The 26,604-nt window shown below is 39.3% G+C and overlaps 1 protein-coding gene across 3 annotated transcripts; it reads right to left on the reverse strand.

Annotated features, from left to right (window-relative positions):
- myot (myotilin) lies at positions 1-26,113 on the reverse strand. 3 transcript variants are annotated; one of them, XM_087799519.1, is made up of 18 exons: positions 26,001-26,113; positions 14,790-14,840; positions 14,402-14,576; positions 14,081-14,143; positions 13,807-13,945; positions 12,825-12,848; positions 12,065-12,184; positions 11,770-11,971; positions 6,619-6,778; positions 5,597-6,507; positions 5,067-5,217; positions 4,785-4,886; positions 3,753-3,787; positions 2,865-3,003; positions 2,599-2,806; positions 2,363-2,528; positions 2,146-2,279; positions 1-851 (listed from the first exon to the last, which is right to left on the reverse strand). In XM_087799519.1, exons 2-18 carry the CDS (start codon positions 14,795-14,797, stop codon positions 709-711), a joined length of 2,880 nt encoding a protein of 959 aa, XP_087655645.1. In that variant the 5' UTR covers positions 14,798-14,840; positions 26,001-26,113; the 3' UTR covers positions 1-708. The 3 variants fall into 3 exon arrangements, with proteins under 3 accessions (XP_087655645.1, XP_087655646.1, XP_087655648.1); XM_087799520.1 differs by lacking the exon at positions 4,785-4,886; XM_087799522.1 differs by lacking the exons at positions 11,770-11,971; positions 12,065-12,184; positions 12,825-12,848; ... (3 more) ...; positions 14,790-14,840; positions 26,001-26,113 and adding an exon at positions 9,265-9,377.
- Positions 26,114-26,604: the final 491 nt, after the last annotated feature.

The following is a 26,604-nucleotide window of genomic DNA, read 5'->3' on the forward strand; positions in this document are numbered from 1 at the left end:
GTAGAACATGTAGAACACAACAAACAATATTCACTAGGGACTATCTGCAGTTTCAAACTTTTAACAAAGTTATATGTCTTGCCATGATGCCATAATACGGTTCCAGAAACACTGCACTAACTTCTCCAGCTGTTACTGACATAATGAGTTTTGCTTCAAGAGGTTTATTCCATGTTGATGTACTTTAGGTCAATGATTCATAGGTGGCGTTTGCAGGTGATCCAGTAATATCAGTGATGGCAGTTAAACACTTCTACTTCCATAAATTTAGATAATATTTGCATAGTTGATTCTCAGGAGACCTGCAGGAAGCATTCCGGTCAACAAGCGAAACCATCAATAAATAAAAGTTTCTGTCAATGTATACTCTTTAAACATGTTTTAGTGTAGAGATATCTGCACTGCAGAATTACTTTTCCCTTCATAATTTCTGTATTGAGTCATTAGTAGAAACAAAAGATTTGTCAAAACAGAACTTTCCAGAAAACCGACTGCTCAATGAAACACATCAGTTGCACGTAAAAAGTTACCATGATTGAAAAAAACCCAAATCTTCGGAACAAGGCCAGACAGACGCAGCATATTTTAGACTTTAAAACTCAACAAGGAGAGAAAGTGCAGCATCCTACAGCCTGTATAATGTGGCTGTTGAGGACCACCTTTCAATCTAATGAGCTGCACAAGATTCCTCTTAAATGTCATAGTTCTCTACAGCTCTTCGCTCTCGTAAAGTGGCGCTGTGTGCCGGGCCGAGCTCTCCGGGGTCGCGGCGGGAACGTGGCTCATAGACGACAGCAGCTTCAGAGTCTTTGAGCCAGGCGGAGCGGTTTTCATGACGGGAGCAGCACGAGCTGAGGAGCGGAGAACAAGAGAGGTTCAGGGGTGGAAGCTGGAACATCTCTGACCTGTGATGGCTGATAGCTCTCATAGGCTCTGGCTAATAATAGAAGGAACTCGACGGACGTCATCCCAGTGAAGCTGCAGGTTTTACAGTCTGGCAGTCGACTCAACATTCCCCTCATGCCAGCTCTCTCAAAATAACTGCCCCCTCTTCCGAAAAGCACTTGAGTCAAGGCCATGCTCTCATTCACACACACACACACACACACACACAACATTCACTCATACACCATTTTTTACGTTATGTTATCATTCTATTTACCCTCTATTGCTGAATATTATGATAATGTACATCTAGTTTACGTCTGTGTTGGGCTGGAGCGTGTTTTTGTTTCTGTGTTGGGGTGGTGTATGTGTGTGTGTTATTGTGGTAGGGTGATGTGTGTGTGTGTGTTTAGTTCCATGTTGGGGTGGTGTGCGTTTTTTCGTTTTTGTGTTGGGGTGGCATGTTTGTTTCTGTGTTGGGGAAGTGTGTGGTTTTTTTTCTATGTTAGGGTGGTGTGTATTGGTTTGTTTCTTTGTTGGGGTGGTGATTGTATTTGATTTTGTGTTGGGGTGACGTGTTTGTTTCTGTACTGGGGTAGTGTGTGCTTGTTTCTATGTTGGGGTGGTGCGTGTGTTTGCTTTTGTGCTGCGGTTGTGTGTGTTTATTTCTGTTTTGTGGTGGTCTGTGTGTTTGGTTCCATGCTGGGGTGACGTGTTTGTTTCTCTGTTGGGTTAGTGTGTGCTTGTTTCTATGTTGGGTGGTGTGTGTTGGTTGTATTCTGTATTGGGGTGGTGGGTGTGTTTGCTTTTGTGTTGGGGTTGTCTGTGTTTGTTTTTGTCTTGTGGTGGTGTGTGTTGGTTTGTTTCAGTGTTGGGGTGGTGTGTGTTTTTGCTTCTTTGTTGGGGTGATTTGTGTGTGTTTGGTTTCATTTTGGGGTGGTTTATGTTAGATTTTTTTGTATTGGGCTGGTGGGTGATTTGGTTTCTCTGTTGGGTAGTGTGGTGTGTGTGTTTGTATCTATGTTGTGTTGGGATGGAAGCTCGTTCTGCTCTAGTGATTGACGTTTGTGTCGGGATTAGGGCCCTGTCTAAAAGAGAGGGTCCTGCTGGATCCTTTGGTGTCATGTGACTATTAGAAACATGACACACTGACAGCAGGTGAAAGTCTGCTATTGTCGCTGAACCTTCTGAAGTCACTGGAGCTGCTGAGCTCTTACATCTCTGGTTGTCGTGGCGACACTAACAGGATGATATACTGACCACTTATATCCAGTCGTGCGTTGCAGGTGGACATGCCGGCGTCATTGATGGCAGACAGAGTGTACCAGCCGGCGTCGGACTTTGTCACTCTCTCTATGAGCAGACACTGGCGACCGGAACCGTCCTGGTAGAGACTGTCATGACAAACACGTCAAGGGTGAACATGAGTGTGAAAGTCTTCTGTAGTAAGGGTGAGCACAGCTGCTTCTGAACCCACCTCATCCTGTTGGGATCAATCCGAAGCATGTCTTTATCCTTCTTCCAGAAGAGCTGCGGTGGAGGAGATGCGTCTACTTTACATTCTAACCTGATGGTGTCGCCCTCCAGGACCCTGGAGTTGGACATTTTCTGGACAAAGGTGGGAGGACGAAGGGCCTCCTGGGCTGGGAAGAGGGTCAAAGACTTATATAAGCGCTTGTGTCTCGATAGTATCGTTGTTCTAAACTATGTTACCGATCACATCCAGCCTCATGGTGAACCTCGCCTCCCCGGCGCGGTTCTGGGCCACACACTCGTACACGCCAGCGTGGTGCACCGTTACAATCTCGATGAGAAACGAGTGCATCCCCTTCTCACACACCAACATCTTGTGGTAGTCGTCTGGACGGATGGCTTTGTTGTCCAGGTACCAGCACACATCGGGTGCAGGAAGTCCTCCGACCTGCACGTATGTTTGTTTCTCACGTTGTGTCTACGTCCGTCCATCCTATTATTCTCACCTTAAAATCAATTCTACAGAAGCGCCCCTCTTCCACAGTCAGGTCTGCCGGGACCTGCAGGAAACGAGGAGCATAACACTTCTCCTGGATATCTGCACCTTCATTGCCCCTCTCGTCAACTGCAGAATGGTGGCGCCCCCTACAGCAACACAAGCAGAGTCAATGTAACCAGTAGAAAACTGTCAAAAGCTTTTTGAGACTGATAGTCCTAAATGTAACTCGAATAAACACTGCAGGTAACACATATTGTAAGTTATGTCTTGATGAAGCCTCATGAAACAGTTGATGGGGTGTCATGATACAGTTGTCTTGATTTTGAAAAAGCCACTAGATGGCACTCTCTGCTTTATAATCTAGGGCTCTGATCGACTAATTCAATTGAACTTGGTATTATTCTCAAACTGAGTCTGTCCTCATGATACAGCGGTTGCTGTATTTATCACTACATACTGTACTGTATTACTACTGGCATACAAACCACTTATTTATCACTATACGGTGGTTTTAGCATCTTGTTCTTTTTTATTAACTTCTGCACAAATGTTTTAATGATGAATAATCATTTATTTTGACTTTATGTTGATAAATAAAGGCCTTTCACAAAAATGAGACAACATATCTCATACATTTTAAGGCATATTTATAATGAAAGGATTAATACACTTTACAAAATGTTCGACAAGATGATCGCATTATTTCTATTTTAAATAGCATTTCATGCATTATTTGCATCTAAATTGCTGCTGTATTTGAGGACAAACACAATTTAATCCTGCTTTTGTGTTCACAAATAGGTCACTTTGCACATCACCAGATCCTCCTTACACTTGGTACTATCAGCTTCCACGTTGTCCTTGAACTCAATATTTAATGATATTTTATATTTACCAGAGTCCCCCAGTGTGTCTTCCCACTGCAGATTCCTGCAGGAACAGAGAACAAATGGACGTCAGGTAGTGAAGAGGAGGAGGTTTGAGTAACAGGTCATCCGAGTGACACTGTGTAGCACTGTATGTTCTGACACAATAGACCTGCTGTCACCAGTGAGGGGCTCATTCTCAGAAAGTGGTCTAGAAATAGCAGCTGACGGTCCTTGTTGGCTGGGGAGGATGGGCATGGTGTGTGTGTGTGTGTGTTTGTGTGTGTGTGTCAGAGAATAGCATGGTGCAAAGCCGCAGCGTTTCTAACAGAATCCCCAAAAGAAAATGAGTGCACATCCACACCACTTGTCAGGGGGATGGCATGAGAACCCAGGCTCAGGATGTTGGTTGCACTGGGGTCACCGGGAGGCCCAGCTCGGGAAACCAAGTCTCTTTGTGGCATTTTAACTACCTCAGTGCTCACTCATCTGCTGTGGACAGTATTTTCTAATCTAATTATAAGAAGTATTCACCGCGAGTCTGATGCCGGAAAACAGAATGTACCAGTTTTAACATTTTAACAATGTGCTGGGCATGAAAGACAATTATTTTGCTTTTAATATGACTTAACAAAAACAGCTGAATCAAAAATGAAACTAAAAGTGTTAGGGGTCTTCAACTGATCTAGAAGAGATCATAGTAGACATATACAGTAACTTAAACCATTTTTCCACTCAGATCAGAGTAGACTAGCCGACACTGGGTTTTGTTAACCCCTCGATTGGTTGAAATGTGTACTCTCCTTTAGAAAACCTGCACCTATTTTGACTGTATTTGGATAAGTTGAAGACGCCTGACATACAGTGTCACCAGTACAGTAGGTCACAAAACAAATCACACCAACTATGAATTTGGGAAACATGTTAATAATGTGCTAAATGCAATGTTACGGATCTTTTTAGTATTAGGGGTGTGAATTATTGCCTGTGTTGAGACCATGGTGTTAAGGACATTGCAGAGCCACAACAAATGCCTTCCAGGATCTTCCACCTAACAGTACCTGGTCTGCTAGCGAGTCTGGAAGGTTTTCTTGGTCGTACATGTAGGTGGCATTATCTGGACCCAGCAGCCTGCGAGCCATTCGCTCCTCGTAGGACAGTTTCTGTCACAAAAGAAGTGTGTTGGTGTACTATTACTGTCTATGGCCCTATCTGCCTGGTAGTCCGCCACAATGGATTGTAAACTGGTTCCTGATCGAATTAAGGGGGAGTAAACCAACCCATATTCTGAAGCAGTCGCACCGCAGTATGTGCAAAATGATGCCGTTTTTAAAAACACTTACCTGGCCACTCCTCCTTTTGGCCTCTTTGGATCGGAGCTTCTTCTCCAAGTCCTGGATCAAGGCGTCCTTGGAGCCCTGGATCTCCTCTTCTGTGGAGCGAGAGGAGGATGGCCGTGGAGCCACTGTCTTCTTCAGGACTGGCTTTGGAAGACTGAGAAAGAAAAGGAAACTCAAAGTAATTCATCTTTACACAGTACATTTCCATGCACTGCACCAACTCTGAGGCTATTAGTATGATCATCTCTGTGTCTATGTTCTTTATTTAAACAGCATTTTACTTATCTCTTACTCTATTACTTAAACTCTGCCTGTGACGTAACCAGATGTTCCTAACTCATTGGGAAATGACAAAAATGTATGGTGGGTAAGGTCTATGTCTACTAGGTTTATAACTAATCCGTGTTAATTGTTATATTTATTTTGAAATTCTAGCTCTTAAGCTTGTCTGCGTTTCACTACCAGATTTATATTGGATCCAAAATTCTACCTATTGTTTTTTATTCTTTTATTCAAAGATTTTTCCTACTTACATGCTCGGAGATTCTTTAAGGTTGGCAGGCAAGGAGACAACAGCGGGTCGAACTCTATTAGGACTGTCGCTGATGTTGGGCTGGGGAAGATACGAAGGGGATGGCGGGGAAATGGGGGAGCGAGGGAAACTAGGGGACACTGGGAGAGGCTTTGGGAAGGATGAAGGAGAGGGGGTGGCCCTGTTAGGAAGAAGCGGGCTGGATGGTCCAAGAGTGGTACGGGTTGGAGTTGATGATGTGTTATGAAGGTTTGGGCCAGACTTGTTGTACGCAGAGAAAAGGGACTGGGAAGGCAAAACTGAGCAAAGGTAAGCAGCTGGCGCAGACATAGTGTCCTGGTTGGCCGGAAGGGAAGCGCTGCCTAGGCCGACGACGCTCGGGATGCTTGGTGAAGGGGTAAGGGTGATTGTAGAACGCATCGTGGTGCGGGAAGTACTAGATGCTGCTGTGGCTGTGGAGGCACTTGTGAATGGGAGGGTGAAGGAAGGAGGCACGGCAGAGGAGGCCGGTGTAGAAACTGGGGAGCTGACACTAGAAGATGTTTGAGAGGACTTGCTTGTCCCATTGGCCTGAATCTGCGTCTGACACTGATTTAGATTTAAAGATTGAAACTGGGATTGAGTTTGAGACATAGATGATGACACAGAATGACTTTGTGCTGATGTCATTTTACTGAGACTCTTTGTTTCCGTGACACTTGAAGTCTCCTGGTTACTGTTCAGGCTCAGTTCAGAGTTAGAGTGGTTGTCATTGACGTCCCTCATCACACTCTCATAGCTGGGCGCTTGGAAGGCTGCTTGTGACTGGATAAAGTGTCTTGGTCGCTCATAGTTGAAGGCACTGGGAGGGAAAGCACCGGGAGTAAAGGTAGGCAGGTCTGACAGATTCATGTTTTCGCTTCCTGAGTGAGACTTGGAAAGAAGAGCAGATGGAACCTTTCATTATAACTTCAAAATGTTCTTGATTAACATACTTTTAACTCAAGCTCTAGATGTCAGAAGAAAAACTCTTATTATTCTTACAGTGAAACTGAGCTTGCTGGGAGTAAACAACTTGGAAGTCTGGGTTATCTTCTGCGGGATTTCAACGGACGGTGGAGGGCTTGGTAAACTCGTATGGCTCTCCTCACTGCCAACAAAATATCCTTCAAACAGGTGATTGTCTAGCTGGGGGTCAGGAAAACTGAAAAAGAACAAAACTACTTCAGCATGTTTGAAAATCCGACAATACAGAAAGAATAAAGTGGAGTTGTCTAAACAAAATAATATGTAAGTACGATTTTGTGTCCATGTGGGAGGTGTTTACCGAAATGTTTGGGAGAATTTTCAGAATTGTCAAGAAAGATTTCTTATACAAACAGTATTAAAGGTTGTACAAAATTGCCAAAGGTAAAACACAGTTGTTCACTGGAAAAACAAAAGTATGTTCACTAAAATTGTACTTGTTAATAGCTCTTTCTGGGACACAAGAAAAAGAAAGCACCCCATGTGACATTAATGAATACTGAAAAGGGTATAAGGAGCAAAGAAGATAACAATTTTGGACAAAAACCTTCACATTCGTTCAAAGGTATGTGTATTAACCTTAGATTGTGTACAAAGCATATTTTCTTCATGTTATTAAGCGTCGTAGAATGGTTACCTTGGTGCTTGGTTGTGTTTTTCTATTGCTTGTTTTGTGTGTTATCTTATTTAATTATTTTATTCTGTACTGCCACAACAAAAAAAAACTATTTTGTGTTTTCAACACTAAAAAATTAAAGTTTCCGATTCAAAGATTTGGCAATTAAAGCAGCCCTACATAGTATTTCACATTTTTTTCCCTCTCCCTCTAATGTTGTTAAAGTGTAACTGCATTGTCGTCTACTTCCCATATAAACTGCAGCTCCGACCCACTGCCATAAAGCTGTTAGAAGGTCACATGGTATTTGATTAACAACTTGTTACACAGCACATTATCAAATACATGTGTTGTAAAAAACTCTTGGAGTAAAATATCGTGAGAAAAACATTATGATAAAAGATTTCTACATTTAGAAATTGTTAAAAAAGGTTTGGCTTTTGGCCCAGTTTTACTCTGAAAAGAGAGAGTATTAGGTTGTTATCAATTTTTCTCTAAAAAAAATGATATTCCTGATAAAAAAAAGAGGATGATTGTGTGTGTGTGTGTGTCTGTGTGAGGGTAGGTATTAAGTGGGCAAGTCTATATTGGTATAAGCATTTGGACATTCGCTAGCAGGTGCAGAGATACCACTGGTTACACATATACACACAAATGCAGGCACACACATACAAAGGTATTTAATGACACACAGCAACAAAAAGTGCCGAGTGTAATCTTGCAAACTCTATTATTTTCAACAAATGTTTTTTAAGAAACAAGATCAACGAACCAATAGATGTTCAGACAGAGGTTCAAATATTCAGTTCTAGCAATGAACATTCATGCTCAAATCACCATGTATACATAAGAATAACATCAAAAAATAAATAAGGATTAGACAGGTCTGATTCATTTCTACAGAAGCCATTCTTTTTTATTCACTATTTAATATGTTTATTAAGGGTGTTTAAAACTCAATCACAAAAGGGGCCAAAATCCTTAAACAGTGAGGGGCCGAACAAAATGTTTATTTAGTAAACTGACTGTAACAGGAAGTAGGAGTTTCATTGTGATTTTATGTTCTCTTTCTTGAATCCTTAGTCCATCCTAATTATCGCTCGATCACCAAACACTCCCATTAAATAATTTTCCCTTAATCATCTTTATTGTTATTAGAATTCTCAACATCCTCAATCCCTGTAGTTTTTTCTAACCTTGAAAACCATATTTATGTATCACCATATCAACGGGAACATTAATCCAACCATCCGCGTGCCATTTAAAATGACTTGGCTTCGTCAAATGTGCTCTAATATTATTAACCTTTAAAAGTGGAACACATTGCCCAAGGTTAAAATACACATTGAATACAGGTCATACATTACAGGACTTAAGCAGAGACAAGCAGTCGATGTAATTCCCAAACAATGATTATGAGGATAATAGAAAATTAGATTTTGTTGTTTTAAATGTCACGAAAAGATAATTTGTGTTAATTGGCATGTGTATATATTGTATATATGATTTTTTTTTTCTTCTTTTTTTGCAGACAACATCAGTCAAGACTTCGATGTAGATTAACAAGTGTACAATCCTTTAATCTTATGGTCTGTTTGAAAGATGTTTAATGTAGAGTACAGAGTTTTATACTCCGATTATCATGATATTTTATTTTTTATTTGCCCATTCATTCTGACTAATACTGACGTTTTTCACATAGGGAAATAAATGATCAGGAAAATCCTTCAAGTCTCTTCATAGAGAACGAGATTAGTTGAAAGTACTAATGGTTTAATGGTAAATATGTATTAAAAACATGCACACGTATAAGAGTTTTTCTTAAACATCAGAGTGAAAAGTTAAAAACGTTCCCTTGACCAAGCAGGACACAAACTCCCAGAATAGAACTCTTGCTCTTAATATAGTTTGACCTTTTAAGGAGGACAATGAATCTGTACTGTTATGAATTAAAAAAACACACAAAAAAAAACAAACAATATTTTAAGGACACATTTAGTAAACACTCGTAGAAAATAACGTCAAAGCACCGAGACTTCGCATCTCACCTGAGAGCGTCTTCGTCACGACTGACAGCCGAAGGTTCGTCACGACAAGGTAAGTTTAGTTTCCAGGTAGGTTGACCCGGTCCAGACCCAGCAGTCCAGGAGAGACGCTCAGCCAAGACTGCAACAGGTGACGCGCGTCACCCCCCTTTCCGACGGGGACGAGGACTGACGGAGCCGCGCACGTGCACTATCATTCCAATTGCGTCTCTGCTTAGATATGCCAACACAAACTAAGGTTGTTTTTTCGAAGGCTATTTCAAAATACACCAGACGTTAATATCTGAACAGGTAGTCACGTGCACGTAAATGTTAAAATATGTATTCTATGTTCTTGTCCAACTATGAATCAATGTGTTTTATAAAAATGAAACTTTAAAATGATAACAAAAATAGTGGTTATGGCTGAGTTGGTACATTTTTGTGGGAAAAAAGTGGAAATAGATATAAACTGACATATCCTTTAGATCAGACCTGGGCAAAGTGCGGCCCGGGGGCCACATGCGGCCCTTTGACAGCATTTATGCAGCCCTCGTAATGTCAAAGTATGATCATGTATAAATGGTTCTAATGCATTATCAAATGTATTTTGTATTTATTATTAATTTACATTTTCACATAACACTTCCCTCCTTTTTGTGTGTAGTTTTTCGAGTATATATTAATCCCTCAGAACATTTTTTTCAAGTTAATTGAAGAACTGTTTGAAAAAAACTCATCTATACAAGAATAAAATTGCAGCATATTTAGCTTAATAAATGTCACCACCAAATGACGCATCTCCTTTTTTTTAGGGATTTTTTCATCTTTCATTTTGCTTGTCGGCCCCTAACAACATTCACAGAATTGAATGTGGCCCTTGAAGAATTTTAATTGCCCACCCCTGCTTTAGATACATATAAAGATTAACAACACTAATAGAAGGATGAGGGATGTCATACTGTTGTGCCTTCAAGACTTGTTGATGAAGCTTCATAAAGAAATGTCAATAGTTTCAGAGTCTCTACACTATTTTCTTTTGTTTTCAAGGCTGAAACTGTTTTAATGAAACATCACATTATTTTTAAATTGATGGCGCCACCTACTGACCTCTAAACAACATGAGACCATCATCAGACCATCACTAGTGCTGTGTCTCAAATCGCATACTAGCGTACTCAAAGTTAGTATTTTTAGTGCGTTAGTGCGTCTCAATTCTTAGAATGCGAAATTTAGTGCGCCATGCACACTAAATTGGCGTACTAACACGCCCTCAAAACTGAGCATGGTTCGATGGACACTAACCACCCTAAACGGCCGCCATCTTAGTGACGTTTTAAACGGAAGTTACGTCATATATAAATGCATATATATTAATATACTTACAGGTGCATTTTCAGCAGCAGTAGAAGGATGACACATCTTCGGCGCTAATACCATCTTAAATATCTTGCCAATATTTAGATTCTCATATTTTTTCTTTATTTCTTTTTCCAAAGTTGCAAAACGTGCTGCCAGCAGGTGTCGATAGTGTTCAAACAGCTGGTTGAAACATCGTTAAATAGTAGTAGAAGAAGAAGCTGTCATTTTATTTCCAGTTAGTGTGTAGCAGCAGTGTTTGATTTGAGACATACTATCCGTGGAGAATTTGCGTACTAGTTAGTACGTACACTAAACTGATGCAAACTAACTTCTAGTATACTAAGAGTAGTATGCGATTTGAGACACAGCACAAGTATCAAGATACAGTGTCTTTCATTTTTAAGAGAACACTAGATGGCACACTCTGCTTTATAATCTTTGGCTGTGTACTCCAGCCAGATGTAATAAGGCCCTGTTTTGTTTATACAACAAGTATCTTGGAGGTGTAGACTTCTGGGAGCGATGATGCACAGAAACCGAATGTTTGACCGGTCACAGTAGAGTGGCCGTGGTACGGTAAACCATAATGAATCTTCAGCAAAACAGTGGGTGGAGCTAAATCACATTTTCTAATATAAATGTTTGAATAAAAAGAGAGTTTTGTTCAAACAGACATATACCGTGCATGCGCACTGAAAACCAGCAAACAAACAAAATAATCAGACTTCTTTAAGTTCCAGACAAGCAACATGAAGGTATTTGGATGTTTTTGTCTTCTTGGACATAGAGCAGTGAGACGTGCCCATTGACTCATACATTTCTGCCTGTAACTTCAATAAAAAATGGAATTACTCTGAAAATTCTCCCAAACCTTAGTCAACACGAGAAAAATAACATTTGAATATTCGGTGAATAACAGACAGGTCGACCACGCCTCTTATTACACAAATGATTGGCAACTGATGATTGGGAATATAGCCAAAAGGAAAATGTTGATAGTTTTTATAGTGAAATCAGTTTTTAAAACCCAAGCCTTCCTTAGAACCAACTGTAAATATGTATTAAAAGCTATTAAAAAACTTATAATGAACTTTGGCTTTTTGTGCTTCTCCATTACCTTTAAATTCTGCCGCAGTAAATGTCTGATGGGATATATTCTGTACTCACTTAAAACCTGCCATGTCTTCCTCAGGGGGATTTTCAGGCCACTCTGGTGAAGGATTGATCATAGAGTCTGAAGGGGGAAAGTCCTCGGGGCTCTGTGGTGGGGAGGAGTGAATGGAGTCCGCCTGGACTACAACGTCCTTCTCCTGTCTCAAAGAGAGCGACTCCTCCTGACCGATGGCCTCCACCTGTTCTTGTTCTTCATCTAGAGATAATTAAGGGCAATATTTGATTTGAGAACAGTGATATAGAAATCTCCATATTCTTCTCCATACACATGTGATTGAAGTCATCATACCGTCATAAACCTCCAACATAGCAGAGCAGGAGACGGTGCCAAAAGAGTTCAAGGCCATGCACTTGAAGAGGCCAGAGTCTTCTGGAAAGGCTTCAGTGATCACCAATGTACAGAGTTCCTCTGATGAAGGCAACAGAACTTTGTTTATTGATCTCAAAAAGCTACGTTGTCAAGGCAGGGTTTTTGAACTTGTCAATCCTTGGATGGACTTCATTGCAGTGACTCTTTCACCAACATGGATCCGTATTAGATGATTATGTGGCTATGTTATAAATCAAAGCTTTATTATGTAATTGAATAGGCAGGCAGTCGAACCCTTCACATTTCTCAACTTTAACATTTAAAATAAAATGGTAGGTCAATGACATACAAATAAAAACAAAAGGACATTTCAATTCCAAGCACAACATTGGAATTCCATTGTATTTCATTAACAGCTTCAATTTGACGTCCTTCTTCAGGCAACTAGATATTATTTTGAATTCATTAATTTAGATAAGTGACAGGAGAAGAAACTTTTATTTTACTAAGAGAAAGAAGCTTTTTCTCTCTCTCTCTCTCTTATTTTTGTTCCTTCCACTTGAGGTCGCTAAAGTGCAAGAGAAATTGTAATGACGCTGTTGTGCAATCCGATGGAAACGTTCTTTTAACATAGAGAGTCCCCTTTTATTGTTTCCTTTAAATAAAACATGTTTAGAGAATGTACTATTGCGATGACTAAGTGATTTAGTACTGTTGTATTATCAACATTTTTACTCACCGGGTGCTGATCCAGAGCTGGTTTCTAAAAAAAGACGGAAGGAAATTGTCATTGAAGAAAATAATCCATCAAAAATGTATAATTCAATGGACAGTTACTATTTTTTTCCACCTGAATAGAATCTCAAAATGATTTCATTTACATTTTAATGCATGTTTCAATGAAAGAAGGCATACATATACTACTATATCATATATTTAAATATATATTTGAATTAAATGAATGAAACCAACAGTTATAAAAAATTACACAACATATTATTAACCACCCTGTTGTCTTTGGGTCGAGGCGAACGACCTCCACCAGTGAATATGTATTTCTAAAAGCCAAGGGGGTTGTTCACTTTGACCCAGAGCCAACACAAGGGATTCTACAAACCCTGAGATAACACAAGGGTAAACACTTTTCAACACCATTCCATCGTTGTGTTGTTGATCCCAAAGTGTAGGACATATATATTTTAATGATACAAATGAATTTATATGATTTCATAATGTGAGTTGGTTCCTTTTGATAAATTGAAATGACGCCGTTGTCCTTTATGTTGTAAAAGCATCCGTTGAGAAAAATACGAGTTGATAACTGCTTTATAAAACTAGTAGGAAAACCTGTCACTCCAAACTGAAGGTTTTAAGAATCTAGAAACAAATATATCCATATCTAGTTGGAATAATGATCAACAAACAATAAACACAATCCTAAGATTTAAACCAGAAAAGATCAACAAACATGGACATCACCAACATCATTATATGCTATTTAGACGACACAGAAGTGGTATACATTTTGCTCAAGTGGAAAAATTGGAAATGCACGAAGCGCCTTGTAACAACATTTTTCATTAATATTACAACAACTGGATTTATCGATGAGAGGAAGAGAGAGCATTGAAGACAATCATCACAGGTGATGGAACAAACTAACAAATCACTGTTGTCCCACCAAAACTAATTTTTTCAAGGAAACTGTAACTTAAACATACTTTTACGTAGTATCCGAAAGTCTTCTGAGTCCAATATCTGTTCTTCCTCTCTGTACCACATGACTTGAAGCGGAGTCCCTCTAATTCTGCACTCGAGGACCACCAGTTGACCCTTCACTGTGGATACGTCATGAAGACACTGCAGAAGGGAAAGGGAAGGGAAATGTTACAATCTTTGGAATATAAAAGTGTAGAAACACCTTTAAATAGCTTGCACTTGCTACTAATAATAAACTATTGTACAAATGGAAACTATCTTAAAATGATTTGTTACCTTCACAAAAGATGGAGCTACACCATTTCCCGAATACTGTTGATTGCAGAGTGGACTTTGCACCTGTACATAGAAAAGAAGAAGAGTCAGTGGAAACTGTTGATGGGCTGTTGAAACTTCACCAGGGAAAATTAATAATTCTCACAGATCATTACAAAAAGAAATACTTGAGTTGAGGTTAAAGAAAAAACAAAGTTTTCGAAAAATAATTTTCAACTTATGGGGCCACCTACTGACCTATAAACAATATGACACTGCTTCATGAAGGTTTTCAGGCCAATCAAAAAACTAAAGCTTCATCATCCCTTCACCATCCCTTACTCTCTGTGGGCTGGCACACAGCGGTTGAACCAGGCTGGAGTGTCTTTGGGCCGTCAAAGATGTTGAAGAACTGGAGCTATTGGAGCAGGAGTAACCCAGGGTTGAAGATGCAGATGAGGACGAGGAGATGGTAAGAGACATGGTGCTTGTCTTCTTCTGCTGCACCTTCTGGATGCTACACACAAACATGCATATAATCATATGGTTTTGTTGTCTGTATTTGCATGTGAGAATCATCTTCTCTTGACAAATCACAGTTTCTGTAAACATGCATTTTTGACATTAATGAATCTACTGCCCTGTTTTAAACAAGAAATGTGATTATAAGTAACTTTGTGAATGTCATTTGCTTTAAATGTAATGGTAACTTATTGATTGTGCCACGTACTGTGCCATGTTGCAGGCCTTCCAGGATGAAGCGGATTCCCCCGAAAAGTCCCTGTGCAATGAAAATCATGTGAATAAAAAAGAACAACATTCTAATAAATCATTTTCTGCTAATTGCCACACCAGGTGTAATTGGCATTTCACAAACTTCGAGTGAGTAATCACAGCAGAGGAGGGATATTTCAGGGCAATAAAGTCCATTAGCCCGACTTCCCGAAGCAAGGAGGATTAGAAGTTTGACGAACGGTCAAGCTAAACCTTCAAATGACCGAAGAGTTCAACACTTCATGGTGAGATTCTGACCAACCAAGATCAGATAAGAACTTTTATGGCTTCCTGCAGACGCAGAGTTTGTGAACCAACATTGAAAGTGCTAACAGATGCTTTCACAGGCAAAATGTGTGTGTGTGTGTGGGTCTTGGATAATATTCATTGAAATGTGTATTACCTGCTTAAAGAAATATACTTGTAAGTGAATGGAGCTACGTGCAAGGTGTTTGAAGTTATCAAAATTAAGAAAGTAATCACAAATGAAATATAAGAATTGAATTAATCATTATCAAAACCTTCATTTTGTAATACTTGTTCTACATTTGTCATGTTTGGTGTTATTTGAATGTCCGCGCCCCGTGGGAAAATAATCTAGAAAGAACAAATCGTTTTAAAGCATTTTTAATGTACATATGATTTTTCTTGTGTGATGAGAAGAAAAGACAATTGGAGAGGTAAGAAGGAGGAGGGGGTGTCAGTCTGGAAGGACCCTTTTTCCCGCCAAAGAAACGTCCACTAATCATAAGGGTTTGCCCCTTTTTACGATCACTAAGTTTCAACATAAGAACTGTGTTCAACTTAGAGAATTCGTGTTGTTTCCTCCAAAAGATCAGAGCGTACCTCTTAACATCAGAGCGTACCTCGTAACATCAGAACTTATCACCTCCCGCGTGATAAACTTGGTCTTCACCACCTGCCTTCAAGACGATCTCCGGCCTCCTGACCTGAGCTCCTGCAAGTCCAAACTGAGGACCGCACTGAAGGACCCGCTTCCAGCATCCTTCCTGACTCCGCAAAGTTCCGTGAGTTTCTTAATAATCTTGACCAGACCGGTCCGATTATTCCAATATTCGAAGCACGTCTCCCAGACTGCGAATCTCCATCAAGAAGCAACAGCCCGTGAATCATCCTTACCTCCCGTAAGAAGAAAGTGTTCCTGACCTAAAGACTTTCCCTCAGCGAAGTGAACATTCCAGGCGTTCAGCGCGTTCACGTGAGGTGTCTACAACCAGGAAGACGACACTGTGATTCATCGGACAGCTTGGTCCCCTCGTCAAAAGAACTTTGATTCCCTCGTTCCTGACTGTCTTCCTCATCATCCTCTCCTTCATCCTCATCCTCCAACTCCGTCATCCACCCGCTTGTTACCTTCATCTGGTCTCCAGCTGCTGCCTAAACCTCCATTCACCATCCACCGTCAAGTAAAAAGCTGATCACTTCATCTTGAACAAATTGATTTGTGTCTGGGTTGTTTAATATGCGGGTAGTCTATTAAGATTTCGTCTACGATTCTTTTCCCGTTTCCGTTTTATTCTCGGTTCCGAAACTTACCATAACATACTCAATTTTGTCATTCATTATTCATTCCTTTTTAAATAAATCTATAAAACGTCACGTCGTTGTTCGCGTCTCTATTGGTGTAATAACGGTCAATTTAAGAGCCTCTTACGCTTAAAGTTAAATCTACCAGAACTTAGATGTTCTGAAAATAAACCTTTTTATAAGGCCTATAAATCACTACACATCTCTATAGAGTTTGATGGAGATTCCTTTGAATGACTTAATCATAATGAACAGTTTCCACTGTTTCTCTATGGGGGTATCGTTGTATGGGCTGACAAAACCAGAAACTTCTTCTTACTATCCTTGAACTTTAATCCTATTCTAGGTTGCAGGAGTGTGATCATTCTACATTCAACAACCTTTTTTAATATTTTAAACAACTTGTTGTTATTTTGTCAATAATATCAGTCTAAAAAATATACACATGCTATTTCTATTTTATTAAATATGCTTCGACTATTATTTGGTTGCTTTCAAATTGGATATCATCTCAACCCCTGCTGAGATGTAGTGATGGGCTATCTTCTTTAGCGTGTGTATTCCTAGCTTTTGCTAATATTACATGAGAAGGTTTTCTAGAACTCATATAATGACATCAATGCTGCTTTTGAGAAGATATAACAGGGTTGGGCAATTATAATTCTGCAAGGGTCACATTCAATTCTGTGAATGTTGTTGGGCCGTCAAGCAAAAAGAAATACGAAAAAAAGGACATTCATCATTAGGCCATGACATTTATTAAGCTAAATAAGCTGCAGGTTTATTCTTGAATATTCTTTTCAAAACATTTCTTCAACTAACTATGTTTTGAGGGATTAATATATACTCAAAAAATTACACACAAGAAAGGAGGGGAAAATTAATGTAAATTAATAATAAATACAAAATACATTTGTTAATGCATTAGAACCATTTATACATGATCAAACTTTGACATTATGAGAGCCTCATAAATACAGTCAAAGGGCCGCACTGCCTAGGTCTGAGATATTAATTCAGGTCTGCTGTGTGGCTGGACAATCTCTAAAAATGCATGTTGTGTCTTTGGACAAGAGCACTTAAGCCACATACTCACAATTGATGGTCTGATTAGTCTGTCTAAAACCGTCATTCAGGGAGGCCAGAATAGCAGGCACACAAATGTTTATTCACCCTGAAGAGGAGCCCAAACATTTCCGTATGATACACATTGCAGTTGGATGGTCATTTTTCTTGCATCCAGAGAGTGGGTTGACCTCTTTATAATGCTATAAATGAGCTAGTTGACCGTCTTGTCTTGCTATTTCCTTCACTGTGTGAAAGGCATAAACCCAACACACTCCATCACCCATAGACTACCATCTCCATTGAAAAATATGGAGGTTGCAAAAAAATTCTGTATTTCAGCAGGAGGGTCTTGAAAACTAGAGTCAAGATCTAAATGCAAGTAGTGATGGTCCGGTGAATCTTCATGAAGCAGTGTCATTATTGTTAGAGACCACTAGATGGCCGTCTCTCTTTTTTTTTTCAACTGTTCTAATGAAATATCACATCACGCCAAATACTGACCTCTAAACAACATGACACTGATTCATTAAGCTTCATCTGACCATCACTAGATGGAAGGTGCTGAATACAAGGATATTTTAGTAGAAAAACTGTTTCAGTGTGTCGCATAATTAACATTGGAATTAACTTATTTTCAGAGGATTGTTTCCACCCATCATGCCATTTCCTACATCTTGTTCTTTAAGGTAGAGCTGGGCTGATGAAGCTTCTTGAAGCAGTGTCATATTGTTTAGAGATCAGTAGGTGGCACCATCAGTTTAAAAATGATAAATTAGAAAAGATGTTCAAAACAAAGAAAAATAGTGCAGAGATCGCCATCTAATGGGCTCTGAAAATAATGAGACTGCATCATGAAGGTTCATCAGCCCCTCACTACTTTAAGGTACTTGGGGAAAATATCAAATTATGCTCGCAGAGAGGTCTGGTACAGGTTGACTGAAGCCAATGGCCATAGCCTGGTTTGTTTTTGTTGATCTCAGATTCAGAACAAGCTAGAGCTCTCAGACAGACTCCTATATTGCGAAACACCAAGATTCCAATTCAGTTCCAGTTAGTGTGTGCAATCAGGATTCTTTTCTTCATGGTGTAGCAGAATAATTTGGTAAACAAACAAGTAGAAGGTGAGCTCAATATCTAGCGCAACACAGTTGTCTTTCCTGGTCTCTGAAATAATTTTTGAACATTGATTAAATCATGAAAATAGGAAATGTAAGGCATCATAAGGCAAAATTATTTTTGTTCATTTATTTGTATGTTTTTGTCGGTCTGATCAAAATACTAAGAGCTCCCCCAGCAGGGTGGTCGAGAAGAATTCTCTGAGACCTCGCTCATACTGCAGTCGAGTACTTCTGTCCAGAGCATAGAATGAGACGAGGTTCAGGTTTCCAAGCTATATTAAACTCAGCTGCAGGGTCTAAAGATAAGTCACACATGTGTTCAATGAAACAACTCTGTTCATGTCCCGAGATATCATCTCTTTTTCATCATCCTTTTATGACACGCAGTACTAGGCAAAATAGGTATGAAAACAATATCAAAAAATTACCTTAGAATCACACCAATCACTGCATTTGTGTGACCCACTATTTTACAAGAGTGTCATCTTTTTTATTGATTTTTTTCTTTTTTAAATGTAGCCTCATTTGACAGGTGAACAAATTGAAGTATCATTAAAATATAACATATTATTAAAAATATTTAATTTAAAATCAGCCCTGAGACCTCATCTCTTTTTTAAACTGTGTATTGTTTTGTTGTTTAAGTGCCTTGTGACACTGGTCTGTGAAAGGCGCTTTACAAATAAACACAAATGCAGATGTTTGCTGATAGTTCATTGCATCTTTGAACTTTTGGCAGCAATCACGCAGCTGATTAAGTAGTTATTTTGTAAGAGGAGGTGGACTGAAAGGAAAAGAAGTCGAGGCCAAGATAGTGTAAGGATTTTAAAACAGATGGCTTCAAGTATGGTCTCTGACCACGGACCTATTTAATGTCGTCATTATTTTTCGGACCAACTTTCAGATTAAAACCAACCACAAAACCAAATATACTTTGACTAAGCAAAAAAAACCTTATTTCCATAAAAAATATACAAATATAAGAAATAAATTGTAGGGTTTAGCAGGAGACGGGAAGAGGAGAGGTGATCTAACAGATGGAAGCTTGGAAGTCATGCATACTGCAGAAGAACAATCAATGAGTGAATTCTTTTGGGGGGGCTTTTACACTGGGCTGATTAGGAATGAGCTGCAACAGACTCAAGATGGATGAGATTACTTTGAAAATAAAGGATGTGTCGACTGAGAGATTTTCCTGGACTCAAATTTTCCTGCATGTTGTATGTGCTTAGAAGAAACTCACTAGGAAGGTATCCAAAGGCACTTCAATACAAGAGGTTTGTGTCAGTCTGGAAGGACCCTTTTCCCGCCAAAGAAACGTCCACTAATCATAAGGGTTTGCCCCTTTTTACGATCACTAAGTTTCAACATAAGAACTGTGTTCAACTTAGAGAATTCGTGTTGTTTCCTCCAAAAGATCAGAGCGTACCTCTTAACATCAGAGCGTACCTCGTAACATCAGAACTTATCACCTCCCGCGTGATAAACTTGGTCTTCACCACCTGCCTTCAAGACGATCTCCGGCCTCCTGACCTGAGCTCCTGCAAGTCCAAACTGAGGACCGCACTGAAGGACCCGCTTCCAGCATCCTTCCTGACTCCGCAAAGTTCCGTGAGTTTCTTAATAATCTTGACCAGACCGGTCCGATTATTCCAATATTCGAAGCACGTCTCCCAGACTGCGAATCTCCATCAAGAAGCAACAGCCCGTGAATCATCCTTACCTCCCGTAAGAAGAAAGTGTTCCTGACCTAAAGACTTTCCCTCAGCGAAGTGAACATTCCAGGCGTTCAGCGCGTTCACGTGAGGTGTCTACAACCAGGAAGACGACACTGTGATTCATCGGACCGCTTGGTCCCCTCGTCAAAAGAACTTTGATTCCCTCGTTCCTGACTGTCTTCCTCATCATCCTCTCCTTCATCCTTATCCTCCAACTCCGTCATCCACCCGCTTGTTACCTTCATCTGGTCTCCAGCTGCTGCCTAAACCTCCATTCACCATCCACCGTCAAGTAAGAAGCTGATCACTTCATCTTGAACAAATTGATTTGTGTCTGGGTTGTTTAATATGCGGGTAGTCTATTAAGATTTCGTCTACGATTCTTTTCCCGTTTCCGTTTTATTCTCGGTTCCGAAACTTACCATAACATACTCAATTTTTGTCATTCATTATTCGTCCCTTTTTAAATAAATCTATAAAACGTCACGTCGTTGTTCGCGTCTCTATTGGTGTAATAACGGTCAATTTAAGAGCCTCTTACTCTTAAAGTTAAATCTACCAGAACTTAGATGTTCTGAAAATAAACCTTTTTATAAGGCCTATAAATCACTACACATCTCTATAGAGTTTGATGGAGATTCCTTTGAATGACTTAATCATAATGAACAGTTTCCACTGTTTCTCTATGGGGGTATCGTTGTATGGGCTGACAAAACCAGAAACTTCTTCTTACTATCCTTGAACTTTAATCCTATTCTAGGTTGCAGGAGTGTGATCATTCTACATTCAACAACCTTTTTTAATATTTTAAACAACTTGTTGTTATTTTGTCAATAATATCAGTCTAAAAAATATACACATGCTATTTCTATTTTATTAAATATGCTTCGACTATTATTTGGTTGCTTTCAAATGGATATCATCTCAACCCCTGCTGAGATGTAGTGATGGGCTATCTTCTTTAGCGTGTGTATTCCTAGCTTTTGCTAATATTACATGAGAAGGTTTTCTAGAACTCATATAATGACATCAATGCTGCTTTTGAGAAGATATAACAGGGTTGGGCAATTATAATTCTGCAAGGGTCACATTCAATTCTGTGAATGTTGTTGGGCCGTCAAGCAAAAAGAAATACGAAAAAAAGGACATTCATCATTAGGCCATGACATTTATTAAGCTAAATAAGCTGCAGGTTTATTCTTGAATATTCTTTTCAAAACATTTCTTCAACTAACTATGTTTTGAGGGATTAATATATACTCAAAAAATTACACACAAGAAAGGAGGGGAAAATTAATGTAAATTAATAATAAATACAAAATACATTTGTTAATGCATTAGAACCATTTATACATGATCAAACTTTGACATTATGAGAGCCTCATAAATACAGTCAAAGGGCCGCACTGCCTAGGTCTGAGATATTAATTCAGGTCTGCTGTGTGGCTGGACAATCTCTCAAAATGCATGTTGTGTCTTTGGACAAGAGCACTTAAGCCACATACTCACAATTGATGGTCTGATTAGTCTGTCTAAAACCGTCATTCAGGGAGGCCAGAATAGCAGGCACACAAATGTTTATTCACCCTGAAGAGGAGCCCAAACATTTCCGTATGATACACATTGCAGTTGGATGGTCATTTTTCTTGCATCCAGAGAGTGGGTTGACCTCTTTATAATGCTATAAATGAGCTAGTTGACCGTCTTGTCTTGCTATTTCCTTCACTGTGTGAAAGGCATAAACCCAACACACTCCATCACCCATAGACTACCATCTCCATTGAAAAATATGGAGGTTGCAAAAAAATTCTGTATTTCAGCAGGAGGGTCTTGAAAACTAGAGTCAAGATCTAAATGCAAGTAGTGATGGTCCGGTGAATCTTCATGAAGCAGTGTCATTATTGTTAGAGACCACTAGATGGCCGTCTCTCTTTTTTTTTTCAACTGTTCTAATGAAATATCACATCACGCCAAATACTGACCTCTAAACAACATGACACTGATTCATTAAGCTTCATCTGACCATCACTAGATGGAAGGTGCTGAATACAAGGATATTTTAGTAGAAAAACTGTTTCAGTGTGTCGCATAATTAACATTGGAATTAACTTATTTTCAGAGGATTGTTTCCACCCATCATGCCATTTCCTACATCTTGTTCTTTAAGGTAGAGCTGGGCTGATGAAGCTTCTTGAAGCAGTGTCATATTGTTTAGAGATCAGTAGGTGGCACCATCAGTTTAAAAATGATAAATTAGAAAAGATGTTCAAAACAAAGAAAAATAGTGCAGAGATCGCCATCTAATGGGCTCTGAAAATAATGAGACTGCATCATGAAGGTTCATCAGCCCCTCACTACTTTAAGGTACTTGGGGAAAATATCAAATTATGCTCGCAGAGAGGTCTGGTACAGGTTGACTGAAGCCAATGGCCATAGCCTGGTTTGTTTTTGTTGATCTCAGATTCAGAACAAGCTAGAGCTCTCAGACAGACTCCTATATTGCGAAACACCAAGATTCCATTTCAGTTCCAGTTAGTGTGTGCAATCAGGATTCTTTTCTTCATGGTGTAGCAGAATAATTTGGTAAACAAACAAGTAGAAGGTGAGCTCAATATCTAGCGCAACACAGTTGTCTTTCCTGGTCTCTGAAATAATTTTTGAACATTGATTAAATCATGAAAATAGGAAATGTAAGGCATCATAAGGCAAAATTATTTTTGTTCATTTATTTGTATGTTTTTGTCGGTCTGATCAAAATACTAAGAGCTCCCCCAGCAGGGTGGTCGAGAAGAATTCTCTGAGACCTCGCTCATACTGCAGTCGAGTACTTCTGTCCAGAGCATAGAATGAGACGAGGTTCAGGTTTCCAAGCTATATTAAACTCAGCTGCAGGGTCTAAAGATAAGTCACACATGTGTTCAATGAAACAACTCTGTTCATGTCCCGAGATATCATCTCTTTTTCATCATCCTTTTATGACACGCAGTACTAGGCAAAATAGGTATGAAAACAATATCAAAAAATTACCTTAGAATCACACCAATCACTGCATTTGTGTGACCCACTATTTTACAAGAGTGTCATCTTTTTTATTGATTTTTTTCTTTTTTAAATGTAGCCTCATTTGACAGGTGAACAAATTGAAGTATCATTAAAATATAACATATTATTAAAAATATTTAATTTAAAATCAGCCCTGAGACCTCATCTCTTTTTTAAACTGTGTATTGTTTTGTTGTTTAAGTGCCTTGTGACACTGGTCTGTGAAAGGCGCTTTACAAATAAACACAAATGCAGATGTTTGCTGATAGTTCATTGCATCTTTGAACTTTTGGCAGCAATCACGCAGCTGATTAAGTAGTTATTTTGTAAGAGGAGGTGGACTGAAAGGAAAAGAAGTCGAGGCCAAGATAGTGTAAGGATTTTAAAACAGATGGCTTCAAGTATGGTCTCTGACCACGGACCTATTTAATGTCGTCATTATTTTTCGGACCAACTTTCAGATTAAAACCAACCACAAAACCAAATATACTTTGACTAAGCAAAAAAAACCTTATTTCCATAAAAAATATACAAATATAAGAAATAAATTGTAGGGTTTAGCAGGAGACGGGAAGAGGAGAGGTGATCTAACAGATGGAAGCTTGGAAGTCATGCATACTGCAGAAGAACAATCAATGAGTGAATTCTTTTGGGGGGGCTTTTACACTGGGCTGATTAGGAATGAGCTGCAACAGACTCAAGATGGATGAGATTACTTTGAAAATAAAGGATGTGTCGACTGAGAGATTTTCCTGGACTCAAATTTTCCTGCATGTTGTATGTGCTTAGAAGAAACTCACTAGGAAGGTATCCAAAGGCACTTCAATACAAGAGGTTTGTGTCAGTCTGGAAGGACCCTTTTCCCGCCAAAGAAACGTCCACTAATCATAAGGGTTTGCCCCTTTTTACGATCACTAAGTTTCAACATAAGAACTGTGTTCAACTTAGAGAATTCGTGTTGTTTCCTCCAAAAGATCAGAGCGTACCTCTTAACATCAGAGCGTACCTCGTAACATCAGAACTTATCACCTCCCGCGTGATAAACTCATCTTGGTCATCTTGATACATTGTGACTTTAACATTCCAATTCCAATTCCCCATTCTGGAAGCTTGTCAGCCATCTTTTGGTTGTCCACGCAATCATTAGCTGTGTCTCCAGTCGCATACTTGCGTACTCAAGGTTATTATTTTAAGTGCGTAAGTGCGTCTCAATTCTTAGTATATGAAATTTACTGCGCCATGCACACTAAATATTTAAATATCCCATATTTTTTCTTAAATTCTTCATCCAAACTTGCTACCAGCAGGTGTCGGCGATAGCGTTCCAACAGCTGGTTGCAATCATCGTTAAATAGTAGTAGAAGAAGAAGCTGTCACGTAATTTCCGGTTTGAGTGCTGTGTTTGATTTGAGACATACTATCTTGTGAGAATTTGCGCACTAGTTAGTACGTACACTATCCTGATGCATACTAACTTCCAGTACACTAAGAGATGTATGCGATTTGAGACACAGCTTCACTATCTTTGAGGCTGATTTCATGCCATGAATGTATTTTGTCATGATTTGGCAACTATGAATGGATTACCAAATTTGTCTTTAAGTACGTTTGAAGGTTTTCACAATAAAATAATCAATAACAAAATAAAACAATTTAAACCCTTGCATTTACAGCCAACCCTTAAGTTGATAGGTTCATCTTGGGGATCACAAATGACAAAATAATGGAGCGTCAGATGCACAAGCAGATTTGGACAGTGCAGCAGTTATGCAGACATTTGGCGACAAATAGGAAGTATTTAAGAAATAGAAATAGAAAGCTTTAAGTCAAAATGCATACCTGTATACGGATAGGTCTTTTAATTAATTTACATTTACAGCTTTCTTTCCTTAAGACCATTACTAAACAAACCCACCCACCTGACCTACCCTGGCAATTCTGGGTATTTTAGCTAGTATATACTGTATAACTATCATTAGGGTGAATGAGTTCAATATATGTCAAATATTTTCTTTTGCTTTGCAGGAATATCTCAACTGACACAATACTTGTGTCATTTGTGTTACATTAAATTACTTTTCCATTTTTTTTCCAAATATTCCTATTTCAGCCTTTGACTTTGTCATCATTGTCTTTTATTGAACTACCAGAATTCTGCTATTGGTTGTGGGCCCTGATTTAGCTGAAAGTGGGTCACCTGATCCTTCTGCCTGCCGACCACAGTTCAGCGGGTGAAAACAGCGTCATGCAAGCTTGCACAATAAAACCCCTGTGACGCTCCCACCCTAGCCACCCACTCAATGTGTTGGCTATATAAGTGACACACTTTTTTTAAACATGAAACCCAATGCTGATCCAACATTCCTCAACGGATTGGCAATAATTTAACCATCGACATCAGTGCAATGAAAGCGAACAGCATGTCACATAAACCACATGCTATATCTAGGATAAATCAAAACTCCGGATCAGACAGTAAATGATTCATGCCTTAGTCAGTAAAATAACTTGCTGGTTTGAAGTTGACTCTCTGTTTGAATTGTGACACTGTCATCTAGAGTTTTATTTCAACATCTTCATAAAGGATTGTAGTTTTTATGCCCATCAAGAATTTCATGATTTATCATGATTTGTCATGATAAATACAACTACAGTCACATGCCTTTTACTTACCTTTCAATTACAGCCGGACAAATGACTCAAATGTACTGATCCAACAGGAAGTATTATGCAGTGTAGAATCAAGAAAGTGACAGTAGTTGTAGTGCTGTCATGGACAGTCATATCTTGGTGACTGGCAATCCCTGACCCAGGCGATCTGACAGACACTTCTACACACACACACACATTTAGTGTGTGTGCGCAACAAAGTGGGGGTTGTAATGGGGTTAAGGGGGAATCTGAGGCTGCTGGTGTTTGGTGGGTGGTGGGAGTGTTGTAGCAGAACAGATTTAGATCTGGGAAAAAAATTCAGTCTCCAAGCAACTTTGCTCTCTGTGCAGATATGCTTGTACCTTTGACACTATGTGTGAAAAATGAATTATGTTTATTTAACAGAGCTCTGTCTAAGAGTCATTGCTGTTCAGTGGCTAAAGATGTGGTGGTGTTGGGGGGCAAGTAACCTACCCCTGGTGCCAGTGAGTCTTGAGGGGACACTTGAGCCTGTTAGCAAGTCAGAGACCAAGAGGTTACGTGATTTGTTTAAAAAAGGTCCCAAACTGTTACCTAGTGTGTGTTTTTAACATTTCAATAATTCAGTAAATTCATATATTTGGTA

The sequence above is a fragment of the Callionymus lyra genome, chromosome 9 (genome assembly GCF_982586985.1).
Source record: "Callionymus lyra chromosome 9, fCalLyr1.hap1.1, whole genome shotgun sequence".
Classification (NCBI taxonomy): Eukaryota; Metazoa; Chordata; class Actinopteri; order Syngnathiformes; family Callionymidae; genus Callionymus; species Callionymus lyra.

What these genes read in the sequence shown, in the direction of transcription:
- myot (XM_087799519.1), bottom strand. An exon ending in TGTGTGCCAGCCCACAGAGA is followed by an intron (nt 14,144 to 14,401) that starts GTAAGGGATGGT and finishes TTCTATGTACAG; the next exon opens with GTGCAAAGTCCACTCTGCAA. An exon ending in CCAGCAAGCTCAGTTTCACT is followed by an intron (nt 6,508 to 6,618) that starts GTAAGAATAATA and finishes CTTCTTTCCAAG; the next exon opens with TCTCACTCAGGAAGCGAAAA.